The sequence below is a fragment of the Carassius auratus genome, chromosome 34 (genome assembly GCF_003368295.1).
Source record: "Carassius auratus strain Wakin chromosome 34, ASM336829v1, whole genome shotgun sequence".
Classification (NCBI taxonomy): Eukaryota; Metazoa; Chordata; class Actinopteri; order Cypriniformes; family Cyprinidae; genus Carassius; species Carassius auratus.
The window spans coordinates 26223749-26235536 of NC_039276.1; the positions used below are offsets into that span (position 1 = coordinate 26223749).

At 37.5% G+C, this 11788-nt stretch overlaps 1 protein-coding gene across 1 annotated transcript; it reads right to left on the bottom strand.

Annotated features, from left to right (window-relative positions):
- Positions 1-523: 523 nt before the first annotated feature.
- LOC113052864 (uncharacterized) lies at positions 524-11692 on the bottom strand. The gene is made up of 13 exons (XM_026217299.1): positions 11140-11692; positions 10775-11056; positions 10171-10258; positions 9704-9760; positions 9016-9140; positions 8749-8914; positions 8320-8426; positions 6734-6788; positions 5131-5268; positions 2810-2866; positions 2125-2249; positions 1858-2008; positions 524-1529 (listed from the first exon to the last, which is right to left on the bottom strand). The coding sequence occupies exons 2-13, from the start codon at positions 11042-11044 to the stop codon at positions 1417-1419; spliced, it is 1452 nt and encodes a 483-aa protein (XP_026073084.1). The 5' UTR covers positions 11045-11056; positions 11140-11692; the 3' UTR covers positions 524-1416.
- Between the last annotated feature and the right edge of the window lie 96 nt (positions 11693-11788).

Genomic DNA, 11788 nt, shown 5'->3' on the forward strand with positions numbered 1-11788 from the left:
CAAAAGAGCAAGAGGCACTGCTGAACGCTGCTCATTGATCTTCACACAGTCCAAGTGTGTTTGACTGAACTGATCTCTGAATCTCGGGCCGTTCTTTCCCTGCTGAGGAGTCAATACCTCAGCTTGAAGACGATCTTAAAGTCCCCCATCACTTCCTCAGCCCCCCCATGTGACAGGCTGTGGGTGAACTCTTCAGGGATTTGGTTGTTTCACACACCAGCCTCTGCATCTCTCTCAATGGACCATCTTACATTTGAATGATCTAAATCAAAGAAAATGATGTGCCCTGGAAATCGCGAAGCAGGTGATTCTTTATTCATCTTTTTTTTTTTTTTTTTGAAAGACAAAACTCATGTCTCAAAAATATAAGCTACACCAGTAGTAGTGATCTATCTATCTGTCTGTCTGTCTGTCTGTCTGTCTGTCTGTCTGTCTGTCTGTCTGTCTGTCTGTCTGTCTATCTATCTATCTATCTATCCATCCATCCATCCATCCATCCATCCATCCATCCATCCATCTCATCCAGACAGACGTATCAATGGACAGACAAAAACATAAATAGAACAAAGATAGAAATAACTTCCTTTCCTATGACATTTAAGAATAGGTTTTTGTGGCTTCTACAGTAAATGGACACGATAAGCAAAAACTGACACATTTATACATCAGAAGTATATACTACTTCTATCAACCAACAGAAAGTGTTGTCTGCGTGGAAGTTGTGTGAAGCACTCAACACAAAGCAAGTACTTTCCAATGCTCTTCCACAGTGTGATACTGTCTCCATCTGCTGGTAAAATAATGAATGTTAAGTGGAAACTTTAAACATGATGTATGAAAGCAAATGTTCACGTTATATTGGTCAAAGTACATTGTTAAAACCCAATGCTGTGGTGTTATTCTGAAACAGATGTTCTGAATAATAAAATATTCAACAGGTGTGTGTGGGTGCATGTTCACAAACCAACAAAAAATGGTGTATTATAACACAAAAATGTTTTAAATAAAAATGCTGAGCCTAACTTGATTTTATCCACCAGGAACTGATTAAATTGTGAAAAATGGTTGTTATACAACTGAATGGCTATAGATGAGAAAAACAACGTGGGTTTGACATTTGCGATAAAATTCATTTCTGAAGCATTACATGTTACTATAGTTTGAAAAAGAAAAAAAACATTATGAAGACTGATGAATCATGGATTGCGACATAGGAGAACTTATTAAAAATGCCACTGAGGTGTGAACCAAAGCAAGTGCAAAGATACAAAGTAGTTCAATTCTCAAGAATATTCCACAGCATAAAGCTGCACTTGTGTTCATGAAGTCCAGTGAATGTCAAAAATGATCCTTATGAATAATTATAATTGCATATCCAGTCTCATTCAGTGTCTCATCCAAAGCCTTGTTCCATTGTCAGGCCAGTTTTATTGCTCCTAAGAAGGTGGAGTCCCCTTCCAGAGAGATATTTGCATGAGTACGAGGTATCAGGAGCTCCAGTCTGTCCCCAGAATCCAGCTTCACTACACCTGCACATCACATGCTCAGTTACATTATATATTTATCCATACATGCATTGCACTCTATGAGACATTTACATCACTTTAATAGCAGTACATAGTTATTATCATTATTTTTTTTAATGATATGATATGATATACTTATTTCCTGGTCGCATGCTGTTTCTGGACTTCCTGACTTATTTGTATGCATTATAAATATTATCAAATAAATACAAATACTTTGAAAATAATGAGATTTAGAAAAACCTGGGACTAGATTCATTACAGTAATGAGAATTTGCACGTTGTAACTCTTTTGTAGCACTGCTAAAGCAGAAGGCCTTTCCAGGCTCACCTCCAGTGTAGCACGTGTTGAAGTGATTGACTCGATTCATGCTCTGAATACAGCGGAACAGAACGACGTGCTGACTCTCGTCTCCTACCACGTTCTTCTTTATACGAATCACGATGTGGCCCATAGCGAACGTAGAGTCTGTGTAGTAAACCTGGGAAAAGGAGAGCTTGAAATAATGAGGAAAAAACACTGAGCACCGTGTTGGGATGTTTCAACAAGGCCAACAAAAATAAAATAATAATAAAAATACATTGAGAATTTCTATACCTGACTATAGATAAAGAAGAATCCCTCCTTTTTGACTAAAATGGTGCCCTGGTCTTCCTCCAGAGCCGAGCCACGCTTCAGTCCGACTTGCCATGGGATAGCTGTGCATAAATCCAAAGCAAACTCTAACAAACACAGAGAGAGAGAGCATCGGTTGAAATCAGAGGCTTCCTCCTTGTACGATCTCTTCGTATGTTTTAGTATGATCTGCTCACAACCCCATGATGGTTCTGTTGAGTGCTGTGGTTAGAGGCAGGCTTTTTTCTTCTCTAAATCGGTTACATTTTCATAAAATGTACAAAATCGCTACCTTGCAAAATAGTTACGTTTTTTTTTACCATGAGATCGGTTTGTAAGGTCAGACCAGAATAATCTGAATTTGAAATGTCATGCAATCTATTCCACCAGTGGGATTTCTCCGATTCTAGAGAAGTGTGTGTTACGTCTATGCAGATTTCCCCTAAATACCTCACCACGACCAAGTTTCTGGACACCCAACTGATGTCACTGACATGTTCACATGTGTGAAGCCACAAAGTTACAGGAGTTCAGAACATGATATTGCAGGCAAAGTCATTTCTTTAAAAAAAAAAGCTCTTTTTAGACTGGAAATTATGTTTTGAATTTCTGAAAGTTACAGTGTGCTTGCATAGTACGATGAACGTCTGTGCCACTCCTCCAGTACCTTTCTGGAAAGTAGTTTTCTTGTTGTCTGCCATCATCTGTAAGCAGGGCTGGGGTTCTGTGGAAGGGCAAGAGAGTTTTATTTATTTATTTATTTATTTTTATTATCTACCGCGAACATACATGTATTCTTATTACACATTTCTTAACTCAAAGTATTGTCTGTAAAAAGACAATGATCATGGTGGTGTAACTCTAATAATAATATCATAAGGGTTTTACATTCAGTGACTCATAAAGCAACAGGATATGCAAATGACTAATGGTGCACTTTTGCACAATGTGCATGTTTTTTTTTTATATATATATATCTATCTATCTATCTATCTATTTTTTTATTTATTAAGTAGTTCTAATCTTTCACCATCTGTGCTCCACACAAATAAATACACGATTGTGATAGAGAATAAGAAGCTGACGTCTGATTTCTAAAAGTGAGTTTTGAGCTCAACTGATTTAAAAAAAAGAGTTTAATGCTGTTGTTAAAGCTGTTATCTTTCTGAAATGATCCGCAGCGCTGACACTCTATTTTTATAAAAGGTCCCGAACAAAAATCATTATTATATTTTGATGATATGCAACGTGGACCTATAAACTCTTGAAACGAGACGACAGATAAAATGTTACTTAATAAATAAACAATTGTGATAGAGAATAAGAAGCTGACGTCTGATATCTCCAAGCAGTCATATTTACCATGTTTACTATGGTAACGTTAATGTTTAGCGTGCATAGTCTTTTACATCGTTTATTAATATTCCTGCCTTGTTTAGTGATTATAATCCACATCAGATCAAGTTATTTAAAACACTTGCTGCAAACTAAGAGTGCGTTTTGAGCTCAACTTATTTTAAAAAGTCTTTAATACCGGTGTTAAAGCTATTATCTTTCTGAAATGATCCGCGCTGACGCTCTCTAGATGCTGAGAAACTCCGCCTTTGTTCATAACCCCTCCTCTAGCCCCAGCTGGCCCGCTTTGGCCCAAGGATTCGTCGGGCCAAAAAACCCTGGCCATTGGCCCCGAGGAAGCCCCGGCGAGGCACGATCAAGCTCCGGAAGTGACAGTGGAAACGTGACTGGCCCTGGCACGCACTAGCACGCCCAGTTTAAGCTCGCCAGTGGAAACGCGGCTAATGGGGCAAAAACAGCCACCAACAACAAATTAGGGAGAAAAATATTAAATCTAATGCTGCACAAAAACTAAAAATGCATCAAAGCCATTGTTGCTACTAATCTTTGACATGCCCAACTTTTATAAAAAGTAAAAAAATAAAAATAAATCCAGCCACAATTACTTATATATTGAAAATAAGTCATTTTGTGTGTCCCCCCCCCCCCCCCCCCCCAAATCAGTGACATAATTTATGAACTTGGCAATTAAAGAGTTAAAATCTTGGATTTTTTTAAAAAACATTTGGTAGTTTTGATCAGGGCTGAAGTTGATTAACAAATTTATGCAAAAAAAAAAAAAAAAATTAAAAAAAAAAAAAAAGAATCGGATACATTTTTACAGCAGTTTAACTGAGTGGATGTTTTCATCCCGAACATACCGAAAGGGTAGTGAACAATCCACAAGGGTTAAAGGATCAAATACCCCCTACAGTTATATTTTACTTACTAGAACTCTCATGTAAGTAAACTATAGCATTTGTCAGTACAACATACTATTCCTATTTTATTTTAGTTCGTTTTTTAAAGCAATTGTTTGCATGCTTTTTTTAATTAAGTCCAACTAATTCAATTTTACAGTATATAATATACTGTAATATAATATCATATAATATAATGAACAGTGCATTATTAATAAATTAATACTACTAAAAACTTTTAATACAATAATGCTAATATATAACCATTATTGTAATTGCTTAGTATTTGCATCTATATATCTGTGTCCTCTGCAACACAAGATTTGATCTGCTTGTGCCTTAGACACATTAGATATAGTGATACATATTGAGTAACATTGGGTTACAAAAAAAAATTGTTTATCATTTAAAACTCTCCACAACCTCTCCTAAACATGATATTTCATGTTTATATAGAATGGTTAAATAAATTTAAATATTTAAACTCTATGAGGATTAAACTGTGCAGAGGGCCTGTCATAACACGTCTTATGATTAATTCATAGGCACTCTCCTAGGATAAAATACTTTGACTACATATTAATTTAAAAGAACTCTGCCGCAAAACTGCCCCAAGTAAACTACTACATATGTTTAGGTGGAAAAAGTGTGAATAATGCGGGTGTGAAAATGCTGGTTTCTCATTTCTTTCACAGTCATCCTCTCCTTCCCTCCACCGTCTGTCTTTTCCTACCAAGAATTTTCTGGGATGGTGCTGGGATTTGTAAATCCAGGATAAAAGAGCAGTAGCAGGGAATGTGTGAAGGGTTGAAAATTGGAGATATGCCGTTCACAGGGAGTTTTCCTTGAAGGCTTCCTTTCCTCATGATATCTCCATGCTCAACACACTCTTTACACTTAATTTCTGCTTAACTTGCTTTCTGTTTATCACAGGAAAATTAAATATGGTACAAAGAAAAAAAAAAGAAGAGAGTGCATGCTTTCATCCAAATTTTACTTAGATGACTGAATTAACATGCATCTTTCATCATCATCAGCAGAATTACACATGGCACATTGACAGTGATTCCCAATGGATACAGATACTACACATTGTCCTATACAGCGCACTCATATTAAAAGACATTTGGTGTAAAAAAAAAAAAAAAAGAAAAAAAAAAGAAATGAAAAAACCTCTGATAAGCACTGTTTGTCACATTTGTAAATGATGACGGAGTTGATGACATGACGGCATTCTACTTTTGTTAAGGGGTTTGGCGCCACGATTTCTTTGTTTCCAGGTGGAACGTCAAAGAACGCGACACGTGTCTCGCTGAAATCCTGTAAAATTCAACCAATCCAATAACGACTTCAACATTACTGAAGTGTTTCCACTTTTGTGTCGCATATGCATCAGACGAGTAGCCAATGGTCCGTGGGTGTGAAGTCTGAGGCTGAGACTAATTTGAATACAGCATTACATGGCTGTTGAATGCTTGGATCTGATTGGTTGAAGATTGTTCTATGGTGTGCAATTATTTTTCAGAAAAAGGCAAGGCTAAAGTAGCTTCAGGCAGGTTTTGACACCATCATAGTTCCATATGACTTTGCCACACACACACACACACACACACACACACACACACACACAAACTTGTCGTCAGCACCACTGACCAATGACTTTAACAATAAAACAGGCTAAAAAAAGAAAGAACTACATGACAGTTTTCAGTAGCGAGGTACTAAAATCTTGAAGCAGTTAAACTTACAGTTATGCTATTATTACGGACAATGCTTGTAAACATAATTTAACAGCTCAAGGCCAATTATTTCAAACATAACTGACAATGACAATCAAGAAATTAAATGCTGAAGAGCGATGATGTAAACATGATTCAAACATTGAACCTTTTAAATTAAAATATTTATTATAATATAAGTGTAAGACTTTTTATTTATCATTTATTTGCAGATTTAGTTTATTTACTTTTTTTATTCAAATATATACTGTCTACACACACAGTTCAAAAGTTTGGGGTTTAAATTTCTTAATGATTACTTAAACTGCTCAAAAATGACATTGAAGACATTTCTATTTTAAATAAATGGTTTTCTTTTTTCGTCAAAGAACCCTGAAAATAATTTTGTTCGCAAAAAAATATTACGCATCACAACTGTTCTCAACATTGATATATAAAATGTTTCTTGAGCACTAAATCAGCATATTAGAATGATAGACAATGGAGAATTTAAAATATATTGAAATAGAAAACAGTTATTGTAATGGAGCTGTAAGAAAAACAAACACACACCCACTGGTAAAAGAGGAAGTAAAGGGACTTGTTTTGGAGTCTTACAGTGCACAGGGATCAGCTGAATAGCAGGAGGGATGAGTTTTACCACAATGACAGTCTGTTTTTAAAAGAAAAGTCATCATTTTGAGAGCAAAATCAATAGAGCAACCTTTTAAAAACCTAGAACCTCAGCTGAGCAATCTCTCTCCCTTTTTTTTTCTTCAAAAATAATCAAAAGAGCAAGAGGCACTGCTGAACGCTGCTCATTGATCTTCACACAGTCCAAGTGTGTTTGACTGAACTGATCTCTGAATCTCGGGCCGTTCTTTCCCTGCTGAGGAGTCAATACCTCAGCTTGAAGACGATCTTAAAGTCCCCCATCACTTCCTCAGCCCCCCCATGTGACAGGCTGTGGGTGAACTCTTCAGGGATTTGGTTGTTTCACACACCAGCCTCTGCATCTCTCTCAATGGACCATCTTACATTTGAACGATCTAAATCAAAAAAAATGATGTGCCCTGGAAATCGCGAAGCAGGTGATTCTTTATTCATCTTTTTTTTTTTTTTTTGAAAGACAAAACTCATGTCTCAAAAATATAAGCTACACCAGTAGTAGTGATCTATCTATCTGTCTGTCTGTCTGTCTGTCTGTCTGTCTGTCTGTCTGTCTGTCTGTCTATCTATCTATCTATCTATCCATCCATCCATCCATCCATCCATCCATCCATCCATCCATCCATCCATCTCATCCAGACAGACGTATCAATGGACAGACAAAAACATAAATAGAACAAAGATAGAAATAACTTCCTTTCCTATGACATTTAATACTAGGTTTTTGTGGCTTCTACAGTAAATGGACACGATAAGCAAAAACTGACACATTTATACACCAGAAGTATATACTACTTCTATCAACCAACAGAAAGTGTTGTCTGCGTGGAAGTTGTGTGAAGCACTCAACACAAAGCAAGTACTTTCCAATGCTCTTCCACAGTGTGATACTGTCTCCATCTGCTGGTAAAATAATGAATGTTAAGTGGAAACTTTAAACATGATGTATGAAAGCAAATGTTCACGTTATATTGGTCAAAGTACATTGTTAAAACCCAATGCTGTGGTGTTATTCTGAAACAGATGTTCTGAATAATAAAATATTCAACAGGTGTGTGTGGGTGCATGTTCACAAACCAACAAAAAATGGTGTATTATAACACAAAAATGTTTTAAATAAAAATGCTGAGCCTAACTTGATTTTATCCACCAGGAACTGATTAAATTGTGAAAAATGGTTGTTATACAACTGAATGGCTATAGATGAGAAAAACAACGTGGGTTTGACATTTGCGATAAAATTCATTTCTGAAGCATTACATGTTACTATAGTTTGAAAAAGAAAAAAAACATTATGAAGACTGATGAATCATGGATTGCGACATAGGAGAACTTATTAAAAATGGCACTGAGGTGTGAACCAAAGCAAGTGCAAAGATACAAAGTAGTTCAATTCTCAAGAATATTCCACAGCATAAAGCTGCACTTGTGTTCATGAAGTCCAGTGAATGTCAAAAATGATCCTTATGAATAATTATAATTGCATATCCAGTCTCATTCAGTGTCTCATCCAAAGCCTTGTTCCATTGTCAGGCCAGTTTTATTGCTCCTAAGAAGGTGGAGTCCCCTTCCAGAGAGATATTTGCATGAGTACGAGGTATCAGGAGCTCCAGTCTGTCCCCAGAATCCAGCTTCACTACACCTGCACATCACATGCTCAGTTACATTATATATTTATCCATACATGCATTGCACTCTATGAGACATTTACATCACTTTAATAGCAGTACATCGTTTTTTGTTTTTTTTATGATATGATATGATATACTTATTTCCTGGTCGCATGCTGTTTCTGGACTTCCTGACTTATTTGTATGCATTATAAATATTATCAAATAAATACAAATACTTTGAAAATAATGAGATTTAGAAAAACCTGGGACTAGATTCATTACAGTAATGAGAATTTGCACGTTGTAACTCTTTTGTAGCACTGCTAAAGCAGAAGGCCTTTCCAGGCTCACCTCCAGTGTAGCACGTGTTGAAGTGATTGACTCGATTCATGCTCTGAATACAGCGGAACAGAACGACGTGCTGACTCTCGTCTCCTACCACGTTCTTCTTTATACGAATCACGATGTGGCCCATAGCGAACGTAGAGTCTGTGTAGTAAACCTGGGAAAAGGAGAGCTTGAAATAATGAGGAAAAAACACTGAGCACCGTGTTGGGATGTTTCAACAAGGCCAACAAAAATAAATAAAAAAGAAGAATACATTGAGAATTTCTATACCTGACTATAGATAAAGAAGAATCCCTCCTTTTTGACTAAAATGGTGCCCTGGTCTTCCTCCAGAGCCGAGCCACGCTTCAGTCCGACTTGCCATGGGATAGCTGTGCATAAATCCAAAGCAAACTCTAACAAAAAATGAACACAGAGAGAGAGAGAGAGCATCTGTTGAAATCAGAGGCTTCCTCGATCTCTTCGTATGTTTTAGTATGATCTGCTCACAACCCCATGATGGTTCTGTTGAGTGCTGTGGTTAGAGGCAGGCTTTTTTCTTCTCTAAATCGGTTACATTTTCATAAAATGTACAAACTCGCTACCTTGCAAAATAGTTACGTTTTTTTTACCATGAGATCGGTTTGTAAGGTCAGACCAGAATAATCTGAATTTGAAATGTCATGCAATCTATTCCACCAGTGGGATTTCTCCGATTCTAGAGAAGTGTGTGTTACGTCTATGCAGATTTCCCCTAAATACCTCACCACGACCAAGTTTCTGGACACCCAACTGATGTCACTGACATGTTCACATGTGTGAAGCCACAAAGTTACAGGAGTTCAGAACATGATATTGCAGGCAAAGTCATTTCTTTTAAAAAAGAAGCTCTTTTTAGACTGGAAATTATGTTTTGAATTTCTGAAAGTTACAGTGTGCTTGCATAGTACGATGAACGTCTGTGCCACTCCTCCAGTACCTTTCTGGAAAGTAGTTTTCTTGTTGTCTGCCATCATCTGTAAGCAGGGCTGGGGTTCTGTGGAAGGGCAAGAGAGTTTTATTTATTTATTTATTTTTATTATCTACCGCGAACATACATGTATTCTTATTACACATTTCTCAACTCAAAGTATTGTCTGTAAAAAGACAATGATCATGGTGGTGTAACTCTAATAATAATATCATAAGGGTTTTACATTCAGTGACTCATAAAGCAACAGGATATGCAAATGACTAATGGTGCACTTTTGCACAATGTGCATGTTTTTTTTTTTTATATATATCTATCTATCTATTTTTTTATTTATTAAGTAGTTCTAATCTTTCACCATCTGTGCTCCACACCATTCCAGTCAGTAAACGCAAAACCCACAGCACTTCTCAGTTAACACTCAAAAAAGAAAAGACGAGATGAGTATCACGGAATAAGCAGAAGTGTGGGCTTGCCTGCTTTGTTTGAAGTATGACCCACGCTCCTTTTTGACAGGACATTATGGTCCGTTATGGAATCATCCGTCTCCGTCTGCTGCAGATACTGTACACAGACAACCAGAAATCCTGCTGAATAAAAACAGCTCAGGCATTTTCTACAAGCTTAGGTTTCAAGGTGGTCTGCTATTGGCGCAGAACTGATAAAGCTGGTTATCGTGTGGGGTAGATCATAATGGCCACTTTGACCAGAATGGAAGCACTCAAAATATATCTGCGTCTAGGTTGGTCAGTAGCTAAACCAGTTAGCATTTTTTTCTTCTTCTACCAATTAGACAAGTAGATGGGACCGGGGCTAGTTGTCACACTTTTTTACTCTAGTGAATATTTCTTATGTCAGGGATATTTCTGCAAAAGCCGATTTCTGTTTAGGAACATATGATAAAGTCTTTTGACTACTTTGGCATTAAACCAATTAGACTCTGAATATTAAAGTTACTGAGATATATCCACCGAGACATCTTCCCCATGTCACAACTAACTCCTATTTCTACAATTCCTCACATTTACACGACACGACTTTCTAGAAGGACATTTGAAGTACACGTGTCGTGGTCCAAACCTCAATTCTCTCTTTGTGCTCTTCTTCTTCCTGCTGATGGGTTTGTTTTTCTGCCCCCTGCATGTGTTCATCCAGTGTCCCGCTTTGCTCCTCTCTCTTGCGGACCACCTCGGCTCTCAAACCCTCCACTTCAGCTTGCAGGGCAAGTACATGGTACAAGGAGATCACAGACAGGGAAGAGGAGGTGACCGCAGCGATGACCAGCACCAGAAACAGCCATGGCAACCTTCTCCTTTCACCCCGACCTGGACCAACATCTTCAGCAGGCATGATGGAAACAAACTTTTAGGAAATATGGTTATTAGTGAATCAGTTTAAGCTTGCATTGCATCCAGAGTCTTATTTCTTTGAAGATCTCGACCCACCTCAAAACATCGCTTCAATCATGCAGGATCCTTAGAGAGAGAGGTTTCTACTCAGAAAAAAGCTCATCTGGAGGTTTGCGTTATGCCTGTTCGATCCAATTCACCTGCAATGTTCCTCTGAAGCTCTTAGCACACATTTCTTTCAGACAAATCCTGGATCAGACTCTCATACATAACTTCTCTTCCTCTTCAAGCTGATATGTGTTGATGTACAGGAAAAACGAGCTTTGTACGAAAGCAACAGCACTCACCCAAAACGTCCCGTCTGCTACAATTCTCAAGCTTACAGTCTGGTTTCTGTGTCCCTTTCCTGCCGAGCTGTCCACACCCACTGTATTTAACATCGCACTGCAACCGAAAGTTGCTTTGTCACCACTTTCTTTGTGACTGTTCCGTCAAAACTGCGTCAAATGCAGATGCATGAAAATGTCAGACTTTTTGCTATCGCAGATTATCAGCACATACAAATGTATATAAATGATGCTGTCCAGTAAAACGAAAGCGATTCTTGGTATGAAATCAAAAATAACAAACAACGAATCATCAGTTTCGTTCTACGTTCTCGTTCTTCTACTTTAAAGTGGAGTTTCCAGAGAGAAAATCAGAAACAGGAACCAGCGGCTTCAAAGAACAAATAAGACTCGTGCAG